Source organism: Herpailurus yagouaroundi, unplaced genomic scaffold (assembly GCF_014898765.1).
Source record: "Herpailurus yagouaroundi ecotype Mexico unplaced genomic scaffold, PumYag 67375, whole genome shotgun sequence".
NCBI classification, from domain to species: domain Eukaryota; kingdom Metazoa; phylum Chordata; class Mammalia; order Carnivora; family Felidae; genus Herpailurus; species Herpailurus yagouaroundi.
In genome coordinates, this window is record NW_024420192.1 from 933270 (window position 1) to 955896 (window position 22627).

At 43.4% G+C, this 22627-nt stretch overlaps 1 protein-coding gene across 1 annotated transcript in view; it reads left to right on the top strand.

The window, feature by feature from the left end:
- The window catches only part of SLC16A2 (solute carrier family 16 member 2), a 166541-nt gene extending 144345 nt beyond the window's left edge, over positions 1–22196 (top strand). The window contains exons 2-6 of the mRNA XM_040467213.1: positions 8680–8824; positions 12379–12829; positions 13826–13969; positions 17767–17995; positions 19623–22196. Coding sequence (XP_040323147.1) covers positions 8680–8824; positions 12379–12829; positions 13826–13969; positions 17767–17995; positions 19623–19843 — 1190 coding nt within the window. The 3' untranslated portion in view covers positions 19844–22196. The remainder of the gene's footprint in view (positions 1–8679; positions 8825–12378; positions 12830–13825; positions 13970–17766; positions 17996–19622) is intronic.
- The last annotated feature ends 431 nt before the right edge of the window (positions 22197–22627 follow it).

Consider the following 22627-nt stretch of genomic DNA (forward strand, 5'->3'; position numbering starts at 1 on the left):
AAGCTTTCGCTTTTTGCAGATGACATGATATTATACATGGAAAATCCAATAGACTCCACCAAAAGTCTGCTAGAACTGATACATGAATTCAGCAAAGTTGCAGGATACAAAATCAATGTACAGAAATCAGTTGCATTCTTATACACTAACAATGAAGCAACAGAAAGACAAATAAAGAAACTGATCCCATTCACAATTGCACCAAGAAGCATAAAATACCTAGGAATAAATCTAACCAAAGATGTAAAGGATCTGTATGCTGAAAACTATAGAAAGCTTATGAAGGTAATTGAAGAAGATTTAAAGAAATGGAAAGACATTCCCTGCTCATGGATTGGAAGAATAAATATTGTCAAAATGTCAATACTACCCAAAGCTTCTACACATTCAATGCAATCCCAATCAAAATTGCACCAGCATTCTTCTCGAAACTAGAACAAGCAATCCTAAAATTCATATGGAACCACAAAAGGCCCCGAATTGCCAAAGTAATTTTGAAGAAGAAGACCAAAGCAGGAGGCATCACAATCCCAGACTTTAGCCTCTACTCCAAAGCTGTCATCATCAAGACAGCATGGTATTGGCACAAAAACAGACACATAGACCAATGGAATAGAATAGAAACCCCAGAACTAGACCCACAAACGTATGGCCAACTCATCTTTGACAAAGCAGGAAAGAACATCCAATGGAAAAAAGACAGTCTCTTTAACAAATGGTGCTGGGAGAACTGGACAGCAACATGCAGAAGGTTGAAACTAGACCACTTTCTCACACCATTCACAAAAATAAACTCAAAATGGATAAAGGACCTGAATGTGAGACAGGAAACCATCAAAACCTTAGAGGAGAAAGCAGGAAAAGACCTCTCTGACCTCAGCCGTAGCAATCTCTTACTTGACACATCCCCAAAGGCAAGGGAATTAAAAGCAAAAGTGAATTACTGGGACCTTATGAAGATCAAAAGCTTCTGCACAGCAAAGGAAACAACCAACAAAACGAAAAGGCAACCAACGGAATGGGAAAAGATATTTGCAAATCACATATCAGACAAAGGGCTAGTATCCAAAATCTATAAAGAGCTCACCAACCTCCACACCCGAGAAACAAATAACCCAGTGAAGAAATGGGCAGAAAACATGAATAGACACTTCTCTAAAGAAGACATCCAGATGGCCAACAGGCACATGAAAAGATGTTCAGCATCGCTCCTTATCAGGGAAATACAAATCAAAACCACACTCAGGTATCACCTCACGCCAGTCAGAGTGGCCAAAATGAACAAATCAGGAGACTATAGATGCTGGAGAGGATGTGGAGAAACGGGAACCCTCTTGCACTGTTGGTGGGAATGCAAATTGGTGCAGCCGCTCTGGAAAGCAGTGTGGAGGTTCCTCAGAAAATTAAAAATAGACCTACCCTATGACCCAGCAATAGTACTGCTAGGAATTTATCCAAGGGACACAGGAGTTCTGATGCATAGGGGCACTTGTACCCCAATGTTCATAGCAGCACTCTCAACAATAGCCAAATTATGGAAAGAGCCTAAATGTCCATCAACTGATGAATGGATAAAGAAATTGTCGTTTATATACACTATGGAATACTACGTGGCAATGAGAAAAAATGAAATATGGCCTTTTGTAGCAACGTGGATGGAACTGGAGAGTGTGATGCTAAGTGAAATAAGCCGTACAGAGAAAGACAGATACCATATGGTTTCACTCTTATGTGGATCCTGAGAAACTTAACAGGAACCCATGGGGGAGGGGAAGGAAAAAAAAAAAAGAGGTTAGAGTGGGAGAGAGCCAAAGCATAAGAGACTGCTGAGAACTGAGAACAAACTAAGGGTTGATGGGGGGTGGGAGGGAGGAGAGGGTGGGTGATGGGTATTGAGGAGGGCACCTTTTGGGATGAGCACTGGGTGTTGTATGGAAACCAATTTGACAATAAATTTCATATATAAATAAAAAAATAAAAATAAAGAAGAGTTAATACATGTTCTCAAACTATTCCAAAAAAATAGAACCGGAAGTAAAACTTCTAAATTTATTCCATGAGGCCAGCATTACCTGATACCAAAATCAGATAAAGACATGGATAAAAAAGAGAACTACAGGCCAATATCCCTGAACATGTATTCAAAAATCCTCAATAAAATACTAGCAAACTAAATCCAACAACATTGAAGGAATCATTCACCATGACGAAGTGGGATTTATTTCTGGGTTTCAAAGGTGGTTCAATATTCACACATCAACGTGATACAGCACATTAATAAGAGAAAGGATTAGTACCATGTGATGATTTTAATAGATGCAGAAATGGCATTTGATAAAGTACAACATCCATTCATGGTAAAAACACTCAACAAAGTAGATTTAGAGGGAGCATATCTCAACATAACAAAGGTCATATATGAAAACCCCACAGCTAACATAATCCTCAATGGGGAAAAAGTGAAAGTTTTTCCTCTATGGTCAGGAAGAAGACAGGGATGTCCATTCTCACCACTCTTTTTTTTTCATTCCCACCGCTCTTATTTAAAATAGTACTGGATAGGGGCGCCTGGGTGGTGCAGTCGGTTAAGCGTCCGACTTCAGCCAGGTCACGATCTCGCGGTCCGTGAGTTTGAGCCCCGCGTCGGGCTCTGGGCTGATGGCTCAGAGCCTGGAGCCTGCTTCCGATTCTGTGTCTCCCTCTCTCTCTGCCCCTCCCCTGTTCATGCTCTGTCTCTCTCTGTCCCAAAAATAAATAAAAAACGTTGAAAAAAAATTAAAAAAAAAATAAAAATAAAATAGTACTGGATAGGGGCACCTGGGTGGTTCAGTCGGTTAAGTATCTGACTTCAGCATAGGTCATGATCTCACAGTTCATGGGTTCAAGCCCCACATTGGGCTCTGTGCTGACACAGAGCCTGGAGCCTGCTTTGGATTCTGTATCTCCCTCACTCTCTGCCCCTCACCCACTCATGCTCTGTCTCTCTCTCAAAAATAAACATTAAAAAAAATTGAAAATGATCTAGCAATTGTGTTCCCTAGTATTTAACCAAATATGTCAAAAATGTTTGTCTACACAAAAATTTGCACACAAATGTTTGTAGCAGATTTATTCATAATTGCCAAAATGTGGAAGCAAGCAAGTTGTCCTTCTGTAGGTGAGTTGATAAACTTTGGTACATCCAGACAATGGAATATTCAGTGCTAAAAAGAAATGAGCTATTAAGCCATGAAAAGACATGGAGGAAGCTTAGATGCAAATTACTAAGTGAAAAAAGCCAATCTGAAAAAGCTACACACTATATGACTCCAACTATATAACATTCTGGAAAATGCAAAACTATGAAGACAGTAAAAAGGTCAGTGGTTGCCAGAGGTTGGAAGGGTGAGGCAGGATGAATAGGTGGAGTACAGGATTTGTAGTGAAAATATTCTGTATGATACCATAATTATGGATACATGTCATTAACCAAAAAATTCTATATTAAATATAATTTAAATTTTCTTTGTACAAAAGTTACCTTCAAGCCCAATCATCAGTTTTAGTTGTACTGTAAATATTCAGAAAGGTCAAACAATGGTGAATAATGGTGAGTTCTAGTTGGTTAAATGTCAGCAAGATGATTTGGTGACTATACATAATTTTTTCCTCTTTGACAATATACTTGAACTATGCTTTTTGGGAAAATCCTGCCAGAATAAAATACATACATCATAAATGAGACCTCTCGTTGGCACTTTCTACTTCTCTGCCCCCTCTCCTTTTTTTTTATAACATCAGATTTATTGAGCTATAATTTACATATGGTAATATTCACTCTTTTTATATGCTCAGTTCTATGAATTTTGACAAAAGAATATCATCACCACATTAAGATATATAACATTTCATCACTCCAGAAAGTTCCCTCCTGCTCTCCTGTAATGAATCCTCTCCTTACACCCATCCTTCCTCCTGGTACCCACTGATCTGTTTTTCTGTCCCCATAATTTTGTCTTTTCCAGAATTTTATGTAAATAAAATCATTTGTGTCTAGCTTCTTTCACTTACTGTAATGTCTTTGAGAATTGTTGAAGTTGTTACTGGTATCAGTAGTTCATTCCTGTTTATTGCAAAGTTGTATTCCACTGTATTAATGTATTACCCACTTATTTATCCATTTACCAGTTGAAGTACATTTTGAGTTATTGCCGAGTTTTGGCAGTTATTAAAAAGGCTACCATAAACATCTAGGCATAGGTTTCTCTGTGGACATAAGTTTTCATTTATTTTGGGTAAATACCTAGGAGTGGTATTTCAAGCTTATGTGGCAATTGCATGTTTAATTTATAAGAATCTTCCAAACTGTTTTCCAAAGTTGGTATACCATTCTGCATTCCCACCAGCAGTGCATGAGATTTCCAGTTCCTCTACATCCTCCCCAGTACTAGGTATTGCAATTTCTTAAAAGCCTTTTTAGTGGGTATGTAGCGGTATCTCACTGTGGCTTTAATATGCATTTCTTGAATGATTAATGATATTGAGCATATTTTCACGTGCTTAATTGACATTCATTGTGTGTGTGTGTGTGTGTGTTTATATGTGTGAAATGTCTGTTGAAATCTTTCCCTCATGTTTTAACCTGGATTGCTTGCTTTATTGTTGAGTTGTGAGAGTCAACACTGTGTTCTGGATACCAGTCTTTTATCATATCTATGTGCTGTAAATATTTTCCCCAGCCTGTGGCTTGCTTTTTACACTTTGAAAACAGTATTTATCAGAAGTTTTAAATTTTGATAAAGTCTGATGTATCAATGTTTTTCTTTTATGGATCATACTTTTTGTTAATATCTGTGAAATCTTTGCCTAATTAAAGGTCAGAAAATTTTCTCCTATACTTTGTTCTGTAAGTTTTTTAGTTTTAAGTTTTACATATAAGCCTATGATCCATTTGTATTAATTTTTGTATATGGTGTGACTATTGGTATTTATAAAGCTCTCTTAAATATGATTATCTCTGATTATTATTTATTTTTGTTAATATTCATTTATTTTTGAGAGAGAGAAAGAGAGACGGAGCATGAGCAAGGGAAGGGCAGCGAGACAGGGAGACACAGAATCCAAAGCAGGCTCCAGGCTCTGAGCTGTCAGCACAGAGCCCGTTGCGGGGCTCGAACCCACAAACCGTCAGATCATGACCTGAGTTGAAGTTGGATGCTCAACCGACTGAGCCATCCAGGTGCCCCACCTCTGATTATTATTTAAAAGAAAACTTGGGGACGCCTGGGTGGCTCAGTCAGTTAAGTGCCCAACTTCGGCTCAGGTCATGATCTCACAGTTCGTGGGTTCAAGCCCTGCGTTGGGCTCTGTGCTGACAGCTTGGAACCTGGAGCCTGCTTCAGATTTTGTGACTCCCTCTCTCTCTGCCCCTCCCCTGTTTGTGCTCTGTCTCTCTCTCTCAAGAATAAATAAGCATTTAGCATTACACTCTCCAGTTCCATCCACGTTGCTACAAAGGGCCATATTTCATTCTTTCTCATTGCCACGTAGTACTCCATTGTGTATATAAACCACAATTTCTTTATCCATTCATCAGTTGATGGACATTTAGGCTCTTTCCATAATTTGGCTATTGTTGAGAGTGCTGCTATAAACATTGGGGTACAAGTGCCCCTATGCATCAGTACTCCTGTATCCCTTGGGTAAATTCCTAGCAGTGTTACTGCTGGGTCATAGGGTAGATATGCTAAGTGAAATAAGCCATACAGAGAAAGACAGATACCATATGTTTTCACTCGTATGTGGATCCTGAGAAACTTAACAGAAACACATGGGGGAAGGGAAGGGAAAAAAAAGAGGTTAGAGTGGGAGAGAGCCAAAGCATAAGAGACTCTTAAAAACTGAGAACAAACTGAGGGTTGATGTGGGTGGGAGGGAGGGGAGGGTGGGTGATGGGTATTGAAAAGGGCATATTTTGGGATGAGCAGTGGGTGTTCTATGGAAACCAATTTGACAATAAATTTCATATATTGAAAAAGAAGAATAAGTAAGCATTAAAAAAAAAGAAAACTCAGGGGGCGCCTGGGTGGCGCAGTCGGTTAAGCGTCCGACTTCAGCTCAGGTCACCATCTCGCCATCCATGAGTTCGAGCCCCGCGTCGGGCTCTGGGCTGACGGCTCAGAGCCTGGAGCCTGCTTCTGATTCTGTGTCTCCCTCTCTCTCTGCCCCTCCCCCGTTCATGCTCTGTCTCTCTCTGTCTCAAAAATAAATAAACGTTAAAAAAAATAAAAAAAAAAAGAAAACTTGGAGGAAGGCACATCGGGAATTTTAATCCTTATTTTGCAGATGAGAAAACTGAGGATTAGAGAAGTGCTGTGTGACTTGCTCAAGGTCCCACAGCTGATAAGAAGTGAAATTGCACAGCAAGAGGTAAAATTGTGATGAGAGACTTCAGGTTTCCTGCTGTTCCAGGCCGGTACTTTTGAAGCCAGGCAGCTAGGACTCACGTTAGTGCCCTGGAAAGCAAAGATTCCCAATGGAAATCTGAGCAACCAATTAGGCACTGAGATAAGAGACACAGATGGTGAACTAGCCCTGACCAAACTCAGACTGTACTTCTCTGACTGACTTGGGGTTATACAACTGAAGACAGCCAGAAGCTGGCCTGGCACCATGCTCAGGTGATACTCAATGAATGGTTGTTTTTTTATTTTTTGTTTTGAGAGAGAGAGAGAGAGAGAGAGAGAGAGAGAGAGAGAGTTGGGGAGAGGGGAAGAGGAAGAGAGAATCAAGCAGGCTCCATACCCAGTGCAGAGCCCAAAGCAGGGCTCAATTCCAAAACCCTGGGATCATGACCTGAGCCAAAGTCAAGAGTTGGGTGCTCAACTGACTGAATCACCCAGGCTCTCCTCAATGAATGCTTTTAGATGATGATGATGATGATGATGATTTGGAAAATGGTCAGACGAGAGCTCTGAAAGTAATTACAGAGTTAGAAATAGAAGCTAAGGGAAGAAGTTAAGGAAACTAATATTACTTAGACTAGAAAAGAGGCCAAAGAAGAAACTTGATAACAGCTTTAAAAGAAAAAAAAACTTGAGCTTTCTGAGGGCTAAGCAAAGGGAAGTGGGCTAGAAGAATCTAAGTAAAAGGGTAAATTTCTTCCTTCCTGTTGAGGATTGTTATGGACACTTGAGAGCATTTATAAACATAATAAACTCTTTTTATTTGAGCTTAGAGTCAGGGATTTGCCAAACATGGGCTCTGATGAAGGATTTCAGCATGAGGGTTGCATGACCTCTTGCACAGTGTCCTTAGAAATCTCTGGGTGGCTCCTAAATCTGCCCTATGTCCTCATACAATTTGAGGAGGCCTTTGTGGACTTCCCTGCTCCTTAGTCTTAGCATCTTTACAGGACTGTTCCAATGCTCAACACAAGCCTTACTTTAGCTCCTCAAGGCTTAATTAATTCCTATACTCCTTGGCCCTGAAGCCAAGTGGAACAATGCTCAAGGCTGTAAATTTGGCTCAGCATGCCCAGAAGGGCCTAAAATGCTGGCTAGTCCAAATATGATACCAATTCTTAAATCCCCTGTTTTATATCTAGCATCTGCTTGCACACCTCCAATTATGGGAAGCTTCATTCATCCCCATAGAAGACATAATACAATGAACTTTGGACTAGGAATGAGGAGAGTTGGGTTTGAGTCCCAGATCTGCCACTAACTTGCTGTGTGATTTTTGTCAAGTCCCTTCACATTTATGGGCCTATTTCTTTATCAGTAAAATGGTAGTGGAGGAATCTCTTTGTTTTAGTTTATGTTGGTTTCATTGCTGTAACAAATGGCCCTCAAAAATTCAGTGACAAGAAGTTTGTTTCTTTTTAAAAATTTTTATTTAAAAATTTTTTAATGTTTATTTATTTTTGAGACAGAAAGAGAGAAAGAGCATGAGTGTGGGAGGGGCAGAGAGCGAGGGAAACACAGAATCTGAATCAGGCTCCAGGCTCTGAGCTATCAGCACAGAGCCTGATGCAGGGCTCAAACTCATGGACCATTAGATCATGACCTGAGGCTAAGTCAGACACTTAACCAACTGAGCCACCCAGACACCCCTGTTTATTTCCTATGCAATATTCATGGAAGGGGTTCCAGATTAGAGAGAGAATTTTGCTCCATGTAATTATCTAGGGACCCAGACAGAACTGATGGCAGTTCTTCCAGTCTTAATACATGACTTGCAAGATGACTTTGCAGTTGTAGCTCACAGGAAAGCAGAAATGTCATGGGAGTTTTTTTTATGGTCCAGGCCTGGAAGTGGTGTGTATCACTTTTATCCATACTGTATTGGTCAGAATTCAGTCATATGGTCATACCAAAGTGACCAAAGTGGTGGAGAAATGGAGTGCAGCCATATGGTGGCTAGCTAGAAGGTCCCACCATAGACTTGATGATCTCTAAAGGCCCTCTGCCCCAGCTCTGAAACTCTGGGTATGTTTATTAACTAGACTCCTGGTTCCCACATTGCCCTGCTACAAGTGCTTTGAAAATCACCTAACTTCTCTGACCATTAGGGACTAGAAAGATGGCAATGAGGCCAATGCAATGACCCCTGTGAAAGGTCAGAGAAGAACTGAGATACCAGCTGCACCACCAGGTACCACATTAAGTTAAGTTGTCTTTGTGCTTCTTTTCTCTGCAGCCTGGGTAGGAGCCCTCTCAATGGGCATGATCTTCTTCTGTTCTCCCATTGTGAGTATATTCACTGATCGTTTGGGCTGCCGAATCACAGCAACTGCAGGGGCTGCTGTCGCTTTCATAGGCCTCCATACCAGCTCCTTCACCAGGTAAGGCTAGGAGTTGCTGGCCATTTGCCCAAGGCTGAAGGTTGGCTTCTTTCTGGGCTTCAACTAGGGATACTCATTGAACAATCCTCTGTGGTCCTTTCCATGTAGAGTTCTCAAGACTCTGCTCCTGAGAATCATTGTACAATGGGATTCATCTAGGTAGGTTCTCCAGGACACATTGATATATAATATCCCCAAAAGAGGACCCAAGAGTTCCAAAGTGGTGGGTGGAGCCTAAGCTTGAGAGTTCATGAAACTGGGCCTAAGTCCACTTTGGGCCACTAAATGGCTATGGAACAATATATTAGTACCATTCCCCTATCTGGGCCTCAGTTTCTATATCTGTAACATGAGGGAGTTAGACCAGATGGTCTTTTCAGGTCTCTTCCAGCTCTGCCATTCTATTCCCCCTTCCATGTGCCACACAACACATGACCTCACTTGCCTTCCTGGAAATGAGCTTCTGGAGTGAATCCATGTGAAACACCTACCATTACAGGATTCCTGAGGGAATCTTATATTGAAAAAGAAGTCAGCTGAGCCCAAGGTTGTTTAGCATTTCTGGCTCCTTTCCAGGTATTTTTGGCTGCCAATGTATGGATAATTTGGGAAAGAAAAAAAAAATCATGTCTTGGGCATAAGAAAGGATGTTTAGCAGCATCTCCCACTGGGGTATAGACCTAGCACCCAGCTACCCAGCTAGGCTTAGGCTAACCTCAAACTCCAGTGCAGTTGGTCCTACTGGCAAAACTTGGTAGTATCAGGCAAGAAGCAGGCTATAAGTTAATGTTCTGGTTTCTTTCTGCCAATCCTGCAGGATCATGTCTGCAGGCGAGGGGAGAAGTAAAAACCCTCCACCATGGCCTGAGGAATATGGAATTCCTAAAGAAGTCTGTTGGCTTTCAGCCAAAGATGCTTTGGAAGTTATTATACCTCCTACTTCCAATCTGCCTGGGCTGGTATATGAAAATGCTGGCCTGGAGACATGGGTAACTTGTCAGAGACTTGTTTTCTGAGCTTGGCTCACCAGAGAAGGACTATGGTTATGCTCTCTAGGCCTAAGGTTCCACTCAGAGTGGAGAATGATAATTGTGTTCTGCCACAACTGGGCCCTCTGAGGGGGATCCAGCTTTCCTTATGACTTGAGCTTTTCTGGCTACTCAGCCTACCCTCCAGCAGAGCTTGTATATGACCTACAATGATTTCTTGGCTTCATCCCATCCAATTGGGACAGAGGAGGGGAAAACCATGTTCTGCTTGGAATGTGCTCAGCCCTCCTATGGCAGCAGCTCCAAGCCCTTTCAGGATCCCTCTGGTGGTTGGCCTCATTTGCCCTCAGTAAGCTGGTGCCTGGCCCTTTGAGGGAAGGAGCTAGGCCTCAGAAGTGGCTCCAGTCTCGGCACTACACAGCAGAGGTCTGTTTTTTAAGGTTGAGCTGAGCAAAGTATAAACAAATTAGCAACATACGGATCCCACTTCTCTTCCAATACACGTGAGCTCGGTTATAGGAGGGGAAAGAGCTTAGATGTATTTTTTTCTGGCATTCTTCTTTAGGCACATTGGAGTAGGCATTCTGTTTTCCATCCCCTAAGCCCTTCCCCACCCCCTTTGCCTTTTCTGTAAGAACATCTTTAGAGCCAAGAATCTTTCTGAATGGCTTCATGTCTGTTGGGAAAGTGGTTCTGCTTGTGACTAGAGCTCCAAGTCATCCCTCCTGTTGTCTGAATTCAGGCTCTGAGTTCCATTGGATGACATGAGGTGGGACAGAGTGCAGTCAGGGCTGGAGATGCCTTGTCAAGCCTATTCAGGGGCTTCCTTCCTTCCTTGAGGCCCAGCTAGAAACAGATCCATCAGATAGCACTCTGAACCAAATCCCATGTTTTGCCCCCACTTGCCCTCTCCTTGAAGGTCTACTTTAGATCTTCCTAACTCCTCTCCCTTACACAAGGTCCCCAGACCAAGCCAATCCCAAAAAATCTGACAGAAGAGGAGCAGTTAGTTTAGCTATGTATTCCAAGTGGAGGCAACACTTTTGAAACCAAAGCTTTTGCTCATATCCAGTGAATGTAAGCAGATGAGAAGCAACCTTGCCATTTGTAATGACATGGTTGGAACTAGAGAATACTATGCTAAGTGAAATAAGTCAGTCAGAGAAAGACAAATACCATATGATTTCACCCATATGTGGAATTTAAGAAACAAAAAAAAAAACATGAGCAAAGGTGGGAAAAAAAGAGGGAGAGAGGCAAACCAAGAAACAGACTCTAAACTACAGAGACCAAATTGATGGTTACTAGAGGAGAAGTTGTTCAGGGGATCAGTTAAATAGGTGATGATTAAGGAATGCACTTGTTGTTATGAGCATTGGGTGTTATACGGAAGTGTTGAATCACTATATTGTACACCCAAAACTAATATTATACTGTTAACTGGAATTTAAATAAAAACTTAAAAACAAAGAAAAGCAATGGTGATGCAGTTGTCTTACAACTGTTGAGTGTTAATACATCATCTCTGCAGCATAGACCTAGTGCTTTAGTATAAGGACTGGGTCCATCTACGGGGACAAACTGCTTGACCATGGAGAGTATTAGTTAATTAAGCGGTCAGATAAGATCTGTTGTAAAATATGTGGAGTCTTCAAAAAGAAAACAAAATTCTTCATTAGGTTGTGCGAATATTGTCTAAGGGCAGATGGCTGGCCAAGGTAACCTTCCCATGGCCTTTACTCTTTTGAAACTTTGCCTTTTGTTACAGAGGCTTATGGCCACAGCAGAACATAAGAGTTTTAAGCCAGAACCTATCTTACTTGGCCAGGCCTACAACTTCTTTGAGGCTCCACTTCCCATCAAGCAACTAGGCTACTCTGAGAGGCTAATCCATATCATGTCCAGCAACAGGAACAAGGCTCTGGAAGTTAAAGGGACTCCTTACTTCAGGATCCCAGGGAGATCATCTAGGACCTATAGTAAAGGGTCATGGGATATCCAGACCTTGGGCAGGGTTGGAGATAAGGTGTCTCTCAGCCATTTTCTGAAATATTAAGGGCCCCTACCGTGGAAAAAGGTAGTAGAGTCCCATGGAGGATCTTGACTTTCCAGGATCTTGGCTTCTTGCAGACTTTTGTTACTTGGGTTAAAGCTTTGGCTATCAGCTTACCCATGGTGTCTAGGTGAGCAGTAGGTGAAACTGTTCTAAGGCCCTGTCTTACTCCTTATAGTCTCTTATCAAGCCATTGCATAGGTTGATTCTGGCATTCTTTTCAACGATTCTCTCTGATTGGGTACTATGATTCAAACTAGAGTCATACAGACCAAGAGTCAAGTCCAAGTTTCCTGATCCTGTTATGCTACATTGGGTGAATTAGTTCTCTGAGCCTCTGTCTCCCTATCTGCATTATTATTAAGTCCTGTTCCTTGTCTTTTCTGAGGGTAAGTGGTAAGTGGGGCTGTGGGTTAAGGGTGGGGGTATGCAGGTCTCAGGAGGGTGAAGGGAAAGGGCAGACAGATTCCTGGTCAGGCTGCTGAGAATAGTTCTTGGTGTTTCTCCCACAGCTCATTAAGCCTGCGTTATTTCACCTATGGGATTCTCTTTGGTTGTGGCTGTTCCTTCGCCTTTCAGCCATCTCTCGTCATCCTCGGCCACTACTTCCAACGCCGCCTGGGTTTGGCCAATGGTGTGGTGTCTGCTGGAAGTAGCATCTTCTCCATATCCTTTCCTCTTCTCATCAAAACACTGGGGGCTAAGATCAAGCTCGCCCAAACCTTCCAGGTGCTGAGTACCTTCATGTTTATTCTTACCCTGCTTTCACTCACCTACCGGCCACTCCTACCCAGTTCTCAGGACACCCCAAACAAGAGAGGTGTCCACACCCTGTGCCAACGCATCCTGGCTCAGCTTAGAAAGTACTTCAACATGCGAGTGTTCCGCCAACGTACCTACCGCATCTGGGCCTTCGGGATTGCTGCTGCTGCCCTTGGCTACTTCGTTCCCTATGTACACCTGGTAAGGAATATTAGGGTGGGCCCACCTTACCTCTAGGAAGCTGCCCTTGGCCTGCCTGAAGTCCAGAGAATAGAGGTGGAGGACACTAGAAGGGCAGAGCTGGGACCTTCGGTAAAAGAGACCAGTGTTTGAAGAGACCCAAAGTGGGAAAGAACACAGACTGAGGGAAGATCTCAATGGGAAATGGGTAGAATTCATAAAGGGAAAGTCCATGCCTGTTTCCCCCTTGATAAATCTAGATAGATTTTTTCCCCCTTGATAAATCTAGATAGATTTTCAAGAGAAGATAAGCATCATTGGGATTGAGAAGACTGGCTGAGATGACCCAAGGGCAGGGTTTTCTAAGAGTGTGTTCTGTGGAATGCTGGTCTTTGTGGTCAAATGATTTGTTTAGGAAACAACGTATAATCAATCTCTCTAGCTTCGTATTGTCACAATCTTTTAAATGTACCAAAAAATCAAGCAGTAAAAGAAACCCACTTAGCTTCATTTAACCATTATCCACCCAAATTATACTACCATAGAACTGTTGGTTATAGTCCAGCTATTATCTTCCATAGATCTTGTGTTTCTTAAAACACATGTCTGGAAATTTTACATGGAAGTTAGTTCTCTCCCCTGGTGACCTGCTGTTGCCCCAGGGTATCAATTCTGGGTCAGGGAATGGGGAAATTTGGGGGGAGCCCTTGGGTTTTCTTAGTTGTTAAGGCTGTATTCTGTCCTTCAAGCCAGGGCTTGGAGATACCCACTCCCCTTAGCTGTTGCTCAGAATCCCAGAATCCAAAAAGCCAAGGGATATGAAGCCTTTTAAGCAATTAGAAGTAGCCAGAAAGCTTGTTCTGGATCTAGGGCTACAAAGGAAGGGGTTGAAGGGAAGGGAGCTCTTGCTGTGGTCCAAGAAAGCAAGCGGTAGAGGGTTCTGGATATACCAACAGTTAACCAGTCAGCTCCTTTTCTTCCCCCTGTCCTTGGGGGTCCTGGTGTTATGCTTTTCAGATGAAATATGTGGAAGAGGAATTCTTGGAAATCAAGCAGACCTGGGTGCTCTTGGTGTGTATTGGGGCTACCTCAGGCCTTGGGCGTCTTGTGTCGGGCCGTGTCAGTGACTCCATTCCTGGACTTAAGAAGATCTACTTGCAGGTGAGTGTTACCACCTTGCCCTTATCAGAGTGGTGTGGGGAGGAAAAGCCTGCCACAGATGCTAGGTTACCCCCAGCCTTTGGGATAGAATGGTAGGTTGTATCATTACTATGCCCTGGGCACCAGCTCTGACACAAGCTTGTTGTTCAGCATGGGAAAGTCAATCAAATTCTCCAAGCCTCAGTTTGCTTGGCTTTCAAATGAAGACAGTCATCTTTGTTCTGCCTCCTTCATCAAGATGGAGTAAGTATCCAGTGAGAGCACTGTGTAAATCGAACCTGTAAGAACACTTACAAGAAAGCGTTTATTAATAATGGTTCTTCCATCTGAAATAGGAAACCTGAGGCTAGGAGTTAGATGCTGACTCCCATTGAGGACTGATCTCCTTGCTACTCCATACTCTCTTGGAAGGTCTTGGGCATCTATAGTACTCTGTGGCCCAGTGTTTCTCTCCTCTAAGCCAGCAGGACCAAGTCAATCACTTCTTACATTTCCAGAGTTACTTGCACCAAGCATTGGCTCTCAAATATTATCCTCTTGATGGACGCAAAAATAGTGCCAGAAAACACAACCTTACTTCCCCTCTCTGGGCCTCACTTTCCTCATTTGTACAATAAGAATAATTCTTGCCCTTCCTCTCTTACCTTACAGAGGAGGATCAAAAGAAAAATAGGTGTAACCAGGATTTGGGAAGTAGAAAGCTGTTATAGCCATGCAAGATTTTAATCCTTTGGACAGTAACACAGTGCATCATATTGCAGGCAGTTTCTGTGTGAACTGAGCTCTGGTCTTGCTTGGGACTACTGCTCAAGCTGTCTATCTTTGTCTACCTGGCAGCACTAATGCCTCTCTGACCCTTGCTCATGCTTTTTGCTCCTGCGGCTTGGTTTACCACAATGTTTTCCACAAATGTGGAACCCTGTGAAGGGACAACATCAGCCTTTCAAAACATGTGGTCACAAATAATCCATTAAGAAGGTGGTTGAGTTCTGACTCTCCTGGAGAAGCCCTAAAAGCACTTCCAAGGGGCCCTGACTATTCTCATAGTAGGGATTTCTCTGTCTTCTGACAGCTTCAAGTGTTTTCCTAAGTATTCTAAGATGTCTTAGACAAGAATATGATTAAGGATTTCTGTTGTGTTTAACTCTGTGTTAGATTTGCAAAAGCTGGTGAATCTTCTTTGTCAGAGCTGGGGGTGACCTTGTGGTTTATCCAGTCCAACCTCTCATTACACAGAAACTGAGAGAAAGACATACAGTCATGGCAAAGTTGAATTCATATGTAGCACTTTTCTCATATTTCACTTTATACTAAGTGATGGGTGGCAGAGCCATGTTCTAGAGATAAGTAACTTGACCAAAGTCAACTCAAAAGACTGTGATTGAGATAAACCAGTTATGAAATTTTGAATTCCAGGGAAAATATCAGGAATTGCCTTATCTGGGTGGCTTTTTGTATAGGAGAATGTATGTCTTTTTCAGCTTCTTCCACATGCCACCCCTGTATGTCTTCCCTGTCAGTATCAGCAGCTCCAAGATGCTAACAGTGCTGGCATTGGGCCAGGACTTTATCTTGAGGAAAAGAGCAGCCCCTGTCTAGCCATATAGCTCATTTCTCATTACAGTCCCTAGGAGATAAGTAGGGCCCAAGCAGCTTTTTCTGTCTATTGTGTAGAGAAAGTTCCAAGGGAGGTGGAGGCATTAAGTAGTCAGAGGCAGAACTAGGCTTAGGACCCAGTGCTTCTGCTGATCACTTCCCCTACCCACCCAACATTCTCTCCCCTTTTCCAGTCTTACTTGACCTAACTTTGCCAGTTAGAGTAATATAAAATAATCTTAGAATGTTATAGCTGAAATATATCTTTATCAATTATAGTCCAACTGCCTCATTTTACAAATTGAGGAACTGAGACCTAGAAAGGGAAAGATGAGTCCAAACTCATCTTTCTGGCAAGTGTCTCAGGCTAAGAACACAAGACAATGGATAAACTCCTCTTGAGCTTCTCAAGATACTCCATCACAGGAATTTGCCTCCCTTTCTCCCTGGGTCAGATACAGGAGTATAGGCTTGGGAGAGGAAAGGAGTGTACATAACTTCAGGTTCTGAAGAGATACCCACTAGACCCTGTAGTTCCTACTATTGGAAAAGACAGGCACATGTATCTGATATACGGACTTCCCCTTGACAGTATGCTAGAAAAGAAATGGTGACAGCCTGCAGGACAACCTCACTTTGGGCCAATTCTTGAGGTCTGATTCTCAGTTTAAAGAGAGATTTTTAATTTCTGAACTTTTCAAGGCCTCATGGAGGATGTTAAGCAGCAGCTAGATACAATAGGTAGTAACTGGAGATGACAGAAATCAGTTAATGGGATCCTCTGTGTTGTATAACGCTATTAACTCTTAGTTGCCATACCATTATGGCTTGGTTGATAGGTGGATCTGGTTTCATCTTCTAGTTGTGCATGAATCTCCTAGAGGACAAGCTGGAATATCAGGGTTCTTATTCCTAGATTCCACCTAGCTATCCCAAAACAGCCTAGGCAAAGTTCAAAAAGTTTTCTAGCAAAGAGATTTCCTCACATGGCATGTCCAGGACATTTCTTATCCTCTCTGAAAACCAACCAATCAACCTAACAAACCCACTGCCAGTACAACACAAAATCTTTAGGGCTTGAAACAGCCTTGACCCTCCTATCCCATCCATGTGGTGATTTGGTGATTTACCCTTACTCTGTGGTCACTTACACTTCCTGGGTAAGTTTACCCTCCTGTGTGAAGCATTAGAAAATCCTGGGTCCTGTTAAGGCTTTGGTAAACAGATCAGGTCTTACCCCTGACCCTGCGATGACCTGGCTCTGCTGGCTACAGTGGGTGAGAGGAGGGGGTTTATTTCCCTGCCTGCAGCCCAGGTCTTCAGTCTGGCTCACTGACACAGGTTGCAGATGACCTTAATCAAAAGACCAACTGTGTTTCCAGTTTCTCTTCTCTCTTTTGAGTGGGAAAAACCAGCCTCTGGAAAGGCAGCTACTTTGTTTTAGAGTCATTTTGCTCAGCCCAAAGAAAGCCCAGTGGCTAGTCAGTGCCCCTGAACTTGTTTCAGCTCCCTAGACCCCCTCCTAGTGTCTTGGTTCTCCTTAAAGTCCCCTTTGTTGTCTTTGCATGGTACCCAACCAAGTCCAGAGGACCCCACAGCCATGCTGAGATGGGTGGTGTGTCTCATGTCCTAAATCATAAGGAACCTGGGTGAACCTCCCAATGGTCTTCTTCATGCCAAGGTGTTTTCTAAAAGTGGCCACCCAATAAATGAGTGCTGCGTCCTTTCTTATTTCAGAAAGCTCTGCCTTCCATTCATGCCCCCATCTAATCATCATTCAAGTTATCCTCATTTCCTTCTCTTCCTCTTCTCAGACCTTACTTGGATCTGAGAACACCAGCATGATCTGATCCCAGACCCTAATACCTGGGCAGCCAAACACAAGATCAGAACAACAGCAATTTCTTTTAGCTTAGAGTCCAGTGAAAAGACAACTTCTTAAGGGTGGGGCAATGCCCTTTACCTTTTTAAAAAATGTTGATGGAATCACAGTTAAGTAGGGACTGTCTTAAAAACTTCAAATCTTTCAGTGCAGGACTTAGAAAGGGCCTACGTAATTATTTAGCCCAACTGCTTTCTCTGCTGACACTCCCTGTCCTAATTTATAGATGGTAGAAATGAAACCCTGAGAAAGGAGATATGATTTGCTATGTGGTCTTGACTGACAAGCACAACATGACCTAAGGTCCTTGCTCCTCCAGGTCATCTCCTTCCTGCTCCTGGGCCTGATGTCCATGATGATTCCCCTGTGCCGGGGCTTTGGGGGCCTCATCGTTGTCTGCCTCTTCCTGGGCCTGTGTGATGGCTTCTTCATCACCATCATGGCCCCCATCGCATTTGAGCTGGTGGGCCCAATGCAGGCCTCACAGGCAATTGGCTACCTCCTTGGCATGATGGCCCTGCCGATGATTGCTGGGCCCCCCATTGCAGGTGAGGCTGATACTACAGGGAGGGCATGAGTGTGGGAGTCCTGTCTTCCCTGGGCCCTAGAAATCCTGAGTACTTCTGCTGTAAGTCCTTTTTTTACTCTTATTCTCTATTTAAGCAGCCTTGTCAAAGTGTATGAAACCTCTTACCTCTATTAGTGGAAGAGGTTAACTACAGTATATGTGCATGGACTCATTTTTTGGGAATGGGCTGTTCATGGCTCTCTATCTGTTTCAGTGGGGTTTATTTTAGACAGCCTGGATGATTCCAGGAGGGTAAAGAGAGAAATGGGTTTGGCTTTTTGATCATTCTATTGGTTCAGTGTCTTCTATCTTTCTCTTTATAAGCAAATAATTATTTGCAAGGTAGTTGGGCAGAAAGAGAAGAGAAAGTGGACCCTGGCTTCATTAAGACTTAGAGATGCTCCCCCTCCTTCTCTATTGGCTTCTGAAATAAGCCTGTAGAAGAGACTTTGATTAAAACCAAATCCTAGGACTGGGCCAGTGAGGCTTACTTCTAGCAGGTAGTAGGCAAAGTGTTGGCTTGCTGCCTTTCAGTATTCTCAGTTTCCTTCTCCACTCTCCCAAAAGAGCATTGTTGATACCCCAGGGGACATAGGAAACAAGGAAAACCAATGAAAAGAGAACTCCATTTCTTTTCTTTAGGATTTAATGCAAATATTGATTTGTGGGTTAGCCTTCCTAGGCTATCCAACTGGGCTAACTCAACAAATATCCCTTGAACACCAATTGTGTGCAAGGTGTTGTAAGGGCATGTCATGCTGTGTGACAGTGACAAAAGCTTCCACCCACGCCCTTGTGCAACAGCCATGGGGCTCACTGAAGGAGGGGAGCCTCTACCCAGCCCCCAGTCCCAGAGGTGGATCCCAGAATCCACATCTCTTTCCATTTTGCTTACCATCTAAGCATCCCAAGGGCCTACTTTCTTTTCCTCAGTAGTGTTTCTGTGATCATCTTTCCTGTGAGGTGCCCCATGTTAGCTTCTGAAGGTAAGCAGGGGAATACTTGCATACCATGCCAAACGTATCCATGTTATTAGCAACCTATAGAAACCCAGAGGGGCCAACCATATCTATAACCGGATGAAGGATATACAAACAGCCTTCCCTTAGGGTGAATGGGAACTTCAGAGAAAGGGCACTTAAGAGAAAGATAAAACAGAAACTTAGCTGAATTGTTCCATAAGAACACTCTAGCCTAAGTTGGGGGTGGAGGGTATATCACTATAAATCAAGTCAAGACTTGGCCATCTGTGGAAGTCTTTTGAACTAGCTTCCCTCCTAACTCCATACCTAGGAATGACTGGAAGTCAAGCTGTAGCTTCATGAAAGTAAAAAACGGAGAACTTCAAGAGAAGCTTTATTAGCCTCTTTCATAATAAGCATTAACCTCAAGGGCCTGCAACTCCATTACCTCAGAGAGGAGCCACCTGAATTTGTAACAGAGGTTTTATTTTTTTTCATTGTGAATGTTTAAATTGAGGGGATCCTGGGTAAAGGTAGTGCAGGCCAAGATCCACTGGATAGGCATTGTGATGGCCCCTAAAAGAGGCAGATAGCACCTTTGGGCAAAAGGGCAAAGCTGAACTTGACTTGTCTCTCTTATTTCAGGCCTCCTCCGCAACTGTTTTGGGGACTACCATGTGGCCTTCTACTTTGCTGGTGTGCCCCCAATCATTGGGGCTATAATCCTCTTCTTCGTCCCTCTGATGCATCAAAGGATGTTCAAGAAAGAGCAAAGGGATTCCAGCAAGGATAAAATGTTGGCCCCTGATGCAGACCCTAATGGGGAGCTGCTGCCTGGCTCCCCCATCCCTGAGGAACCAATCTAATGTGTTTTCCTTGCCATTGTGTGCTTCTCCCCAACCCTTTCCCTTCACTCCACCCTGCTCAGCTTTTACATTTTTGCCATCAGTACACTTGTTCTCAAACATACACACACAGCAGTTCAGACACCTGACCATCCCCTTGGAGCCAAAGCTCCTGTTAAACTCATTAACCAAATTCTCCCTGTTAATGCCTTTAAATTTGCCAGGGTCCTTCTCCCAGGAGCTAGAAAAGCTTGGGATCCCCCTGGCCTTTGGAACATCTCCATATACTTTCTAACACCTGGAGATGGTACCTCCTGGCCCCAGATTGCTAGTCACCCACTAAAAGCAACTTCCAAAGGTGCTACTGTGTCGCTCGGAGCCTGGTGGGAAGACCCAAGCCTCTGTGTGCTCAGGATTTCCTTGTCATCTGTCCTTGGAAACCATTGGTAAAGGGGAAGAGAAAGGGCAGAGAGGTAAAATCAGACAATGAGCCTTGCTTAATCTCAGAGCCTCTGAGGGCTGTGGCTTCCCAAGAGCTGTGGGTGACATCACTTTACAAGTGTACAGTTTCCCCATCATACAGTTGGTTAACAGTCCGCTTCTTTCTTCCCTTCATTCGTTTCCTTTACTGCTTCTTCTCCCTTCTCTTCCCCCTCTATTTCTTTTTATGACTGTCATAGACGCATGGGTGCTTGAAGACAGGAGGGATCTAGAGCTTGTGCCAATCAGCCTCACCTTGGCCCAGCCCACCCCTAACATGTCATTAATTCCACTCATCTCAGGCTGAGCCACATCTTACTTTTTAGCTCAAGCTTCTATAATTATAAACTGGAAGAGTAGAATATCACATAGGGAAAGGGATCTTAAACACCATAAAGCTCCACTCACTGATTTTTAGAGTTTCCAGGCCAGTGCAGTAACTTGCAGGCACTACCAGCTCCCCATCCTTATATTCATCTGTCGAAATGTGAAGAAATTCCTTTCATTTCAGCATGCAGAGGAGGACTGATGATGGGGGAGGGCATGATTGGGGGAGAGGCAATAGTTATTGACCTGGCAAAGGACCAACTCCTCCATCTCTCATTATTAATGATAGGTTAATATTACCATCTGGGTCAGGGCAGGAAAGGGACTGTTTTAGGGAAAATCCCATTCCCAACCTGGATGCTCCAAGGGTAGAGGCAGCAGCTGCATGTAGTGTTGAACAATTTCTCTTAGGAAGAGGGAAGCCTCCTAGCCTTTATCACTGAATGTGTCTCCCATGCTGGGCATTCTGAGCCATTCTGCTTAGCAGGCATTAAAGGTGCCAGGAAAGGTAGCGTCTGGACCATCTTAATCCCTCTGAAATAGGTGCCAGATGTTCCCCTATGCCCAGATTCTGGGCAACACTCTTGCTGAAAAGCATTCCCAGCCAGGCTGTGTCCAAGCTAGCACAACTCACCCCCTTAGGAGCTCAGTTTCTCTCCTTACTTGGTCTCTTTGTGTCTCTTTCTCCCTATTCTGGGCATTTGTCTGTTGTGCTCCTGTTACTCTAATCTTTCATCACCTTCTTGTCAAGCATCCTTGGCCATTACTAGGAGCTAACAGTGACTTGCCACCCTAAGACAGGGCCATCCCAGGGACAGAAGGATGAGGTTGCCTGTGAGGAGCTCCAAAGAAAACAGTGGTCCCCACCCATAACATTTTCCGCTACAAACAGGCAGCTGTGGCATGGTGGGCCTATGATGGCCTCATTCAAGTCCAAAGTCCTGTATGCCCTCCGTTGGTCCTAGTCCAGCTTTTATCAACCCCCCCAAAGGAAAACCCACTGGCTCTTAGACCTGTGGATAGGAAGGGGCCTAATTACTATCCTGTTGGCTCCAAAAGCAGTGGAACAGGGGGAGCTGGGCCCCAGAAGCCTTGTAACTGACCACTGAAAATGTTGGAGCAACAAACCCCTGCTCTCATTCTTCCTGTCCTTCCCCTACCAAGTCACTAAAGGGCAGTTCTGTAGGGCCTCAAGGTGAAGGCCTTGAGGTGAGCATCTTTTGTTGCTCAAGGTGAAGATAGCTCTTAAAAATCAGGTGCCAACTACTTCTCTCCAGATGAAGGAAAGACATTCACAGGTCGCAAATCTGCCCTATCAGTTGTCACATGACATAGTGGGATATCAGTTTATTTCTTCCACATATGTGCATGTACATGTGTGAGCTTGTGTGCTTTTGGAGAGAATGCTGGTTGGTGAAAGCAGCTCAGTATTAATATTTCGGGTAGGATGCAGCCTCTAATGCACCACAGTTAAATCTAGGAAAACGAACAAAATTTGGGAGCTTGAGATCTGGGACATTTAAATCCTCAAAAGGTTTGGAACAAAATAAACATATCTAAAAATCTAGATTTGGTATGTGTGTTGCCTACAAGGGTGAAATACTCAACCGAGTTAACAGCAAGAAGTTTGGCTTCAGAACTGAAATTTCGTTTCAAATAAAATTTCTGCCAGGGTCTATACTCTCTGTGAGAGCAGAAATTGGCAAAGGAGCTATATAGGGGGTTTGGAGCTGGGTGGATTCTAATCTAATCTAATCTAATCTAATCTATTCAGGATTAGATTTTTAGGAGCTCTAAAGTAGAAAAGCAGTCACTTTACAAAATGAGAACACAATTAGTGGCTGAGGCTCAGTGGAGGCCCGACCAAGGCTACCGCCTTGGGACTTAGATGCCACGTTGAAAATGGACATAGACCTTAGCAACAATCCAATTTAATCCTCTCCCTTGTTATTGATGGAGAACCTGAAGGGACTGGTATAGCTGGGTTACACAGTCAGA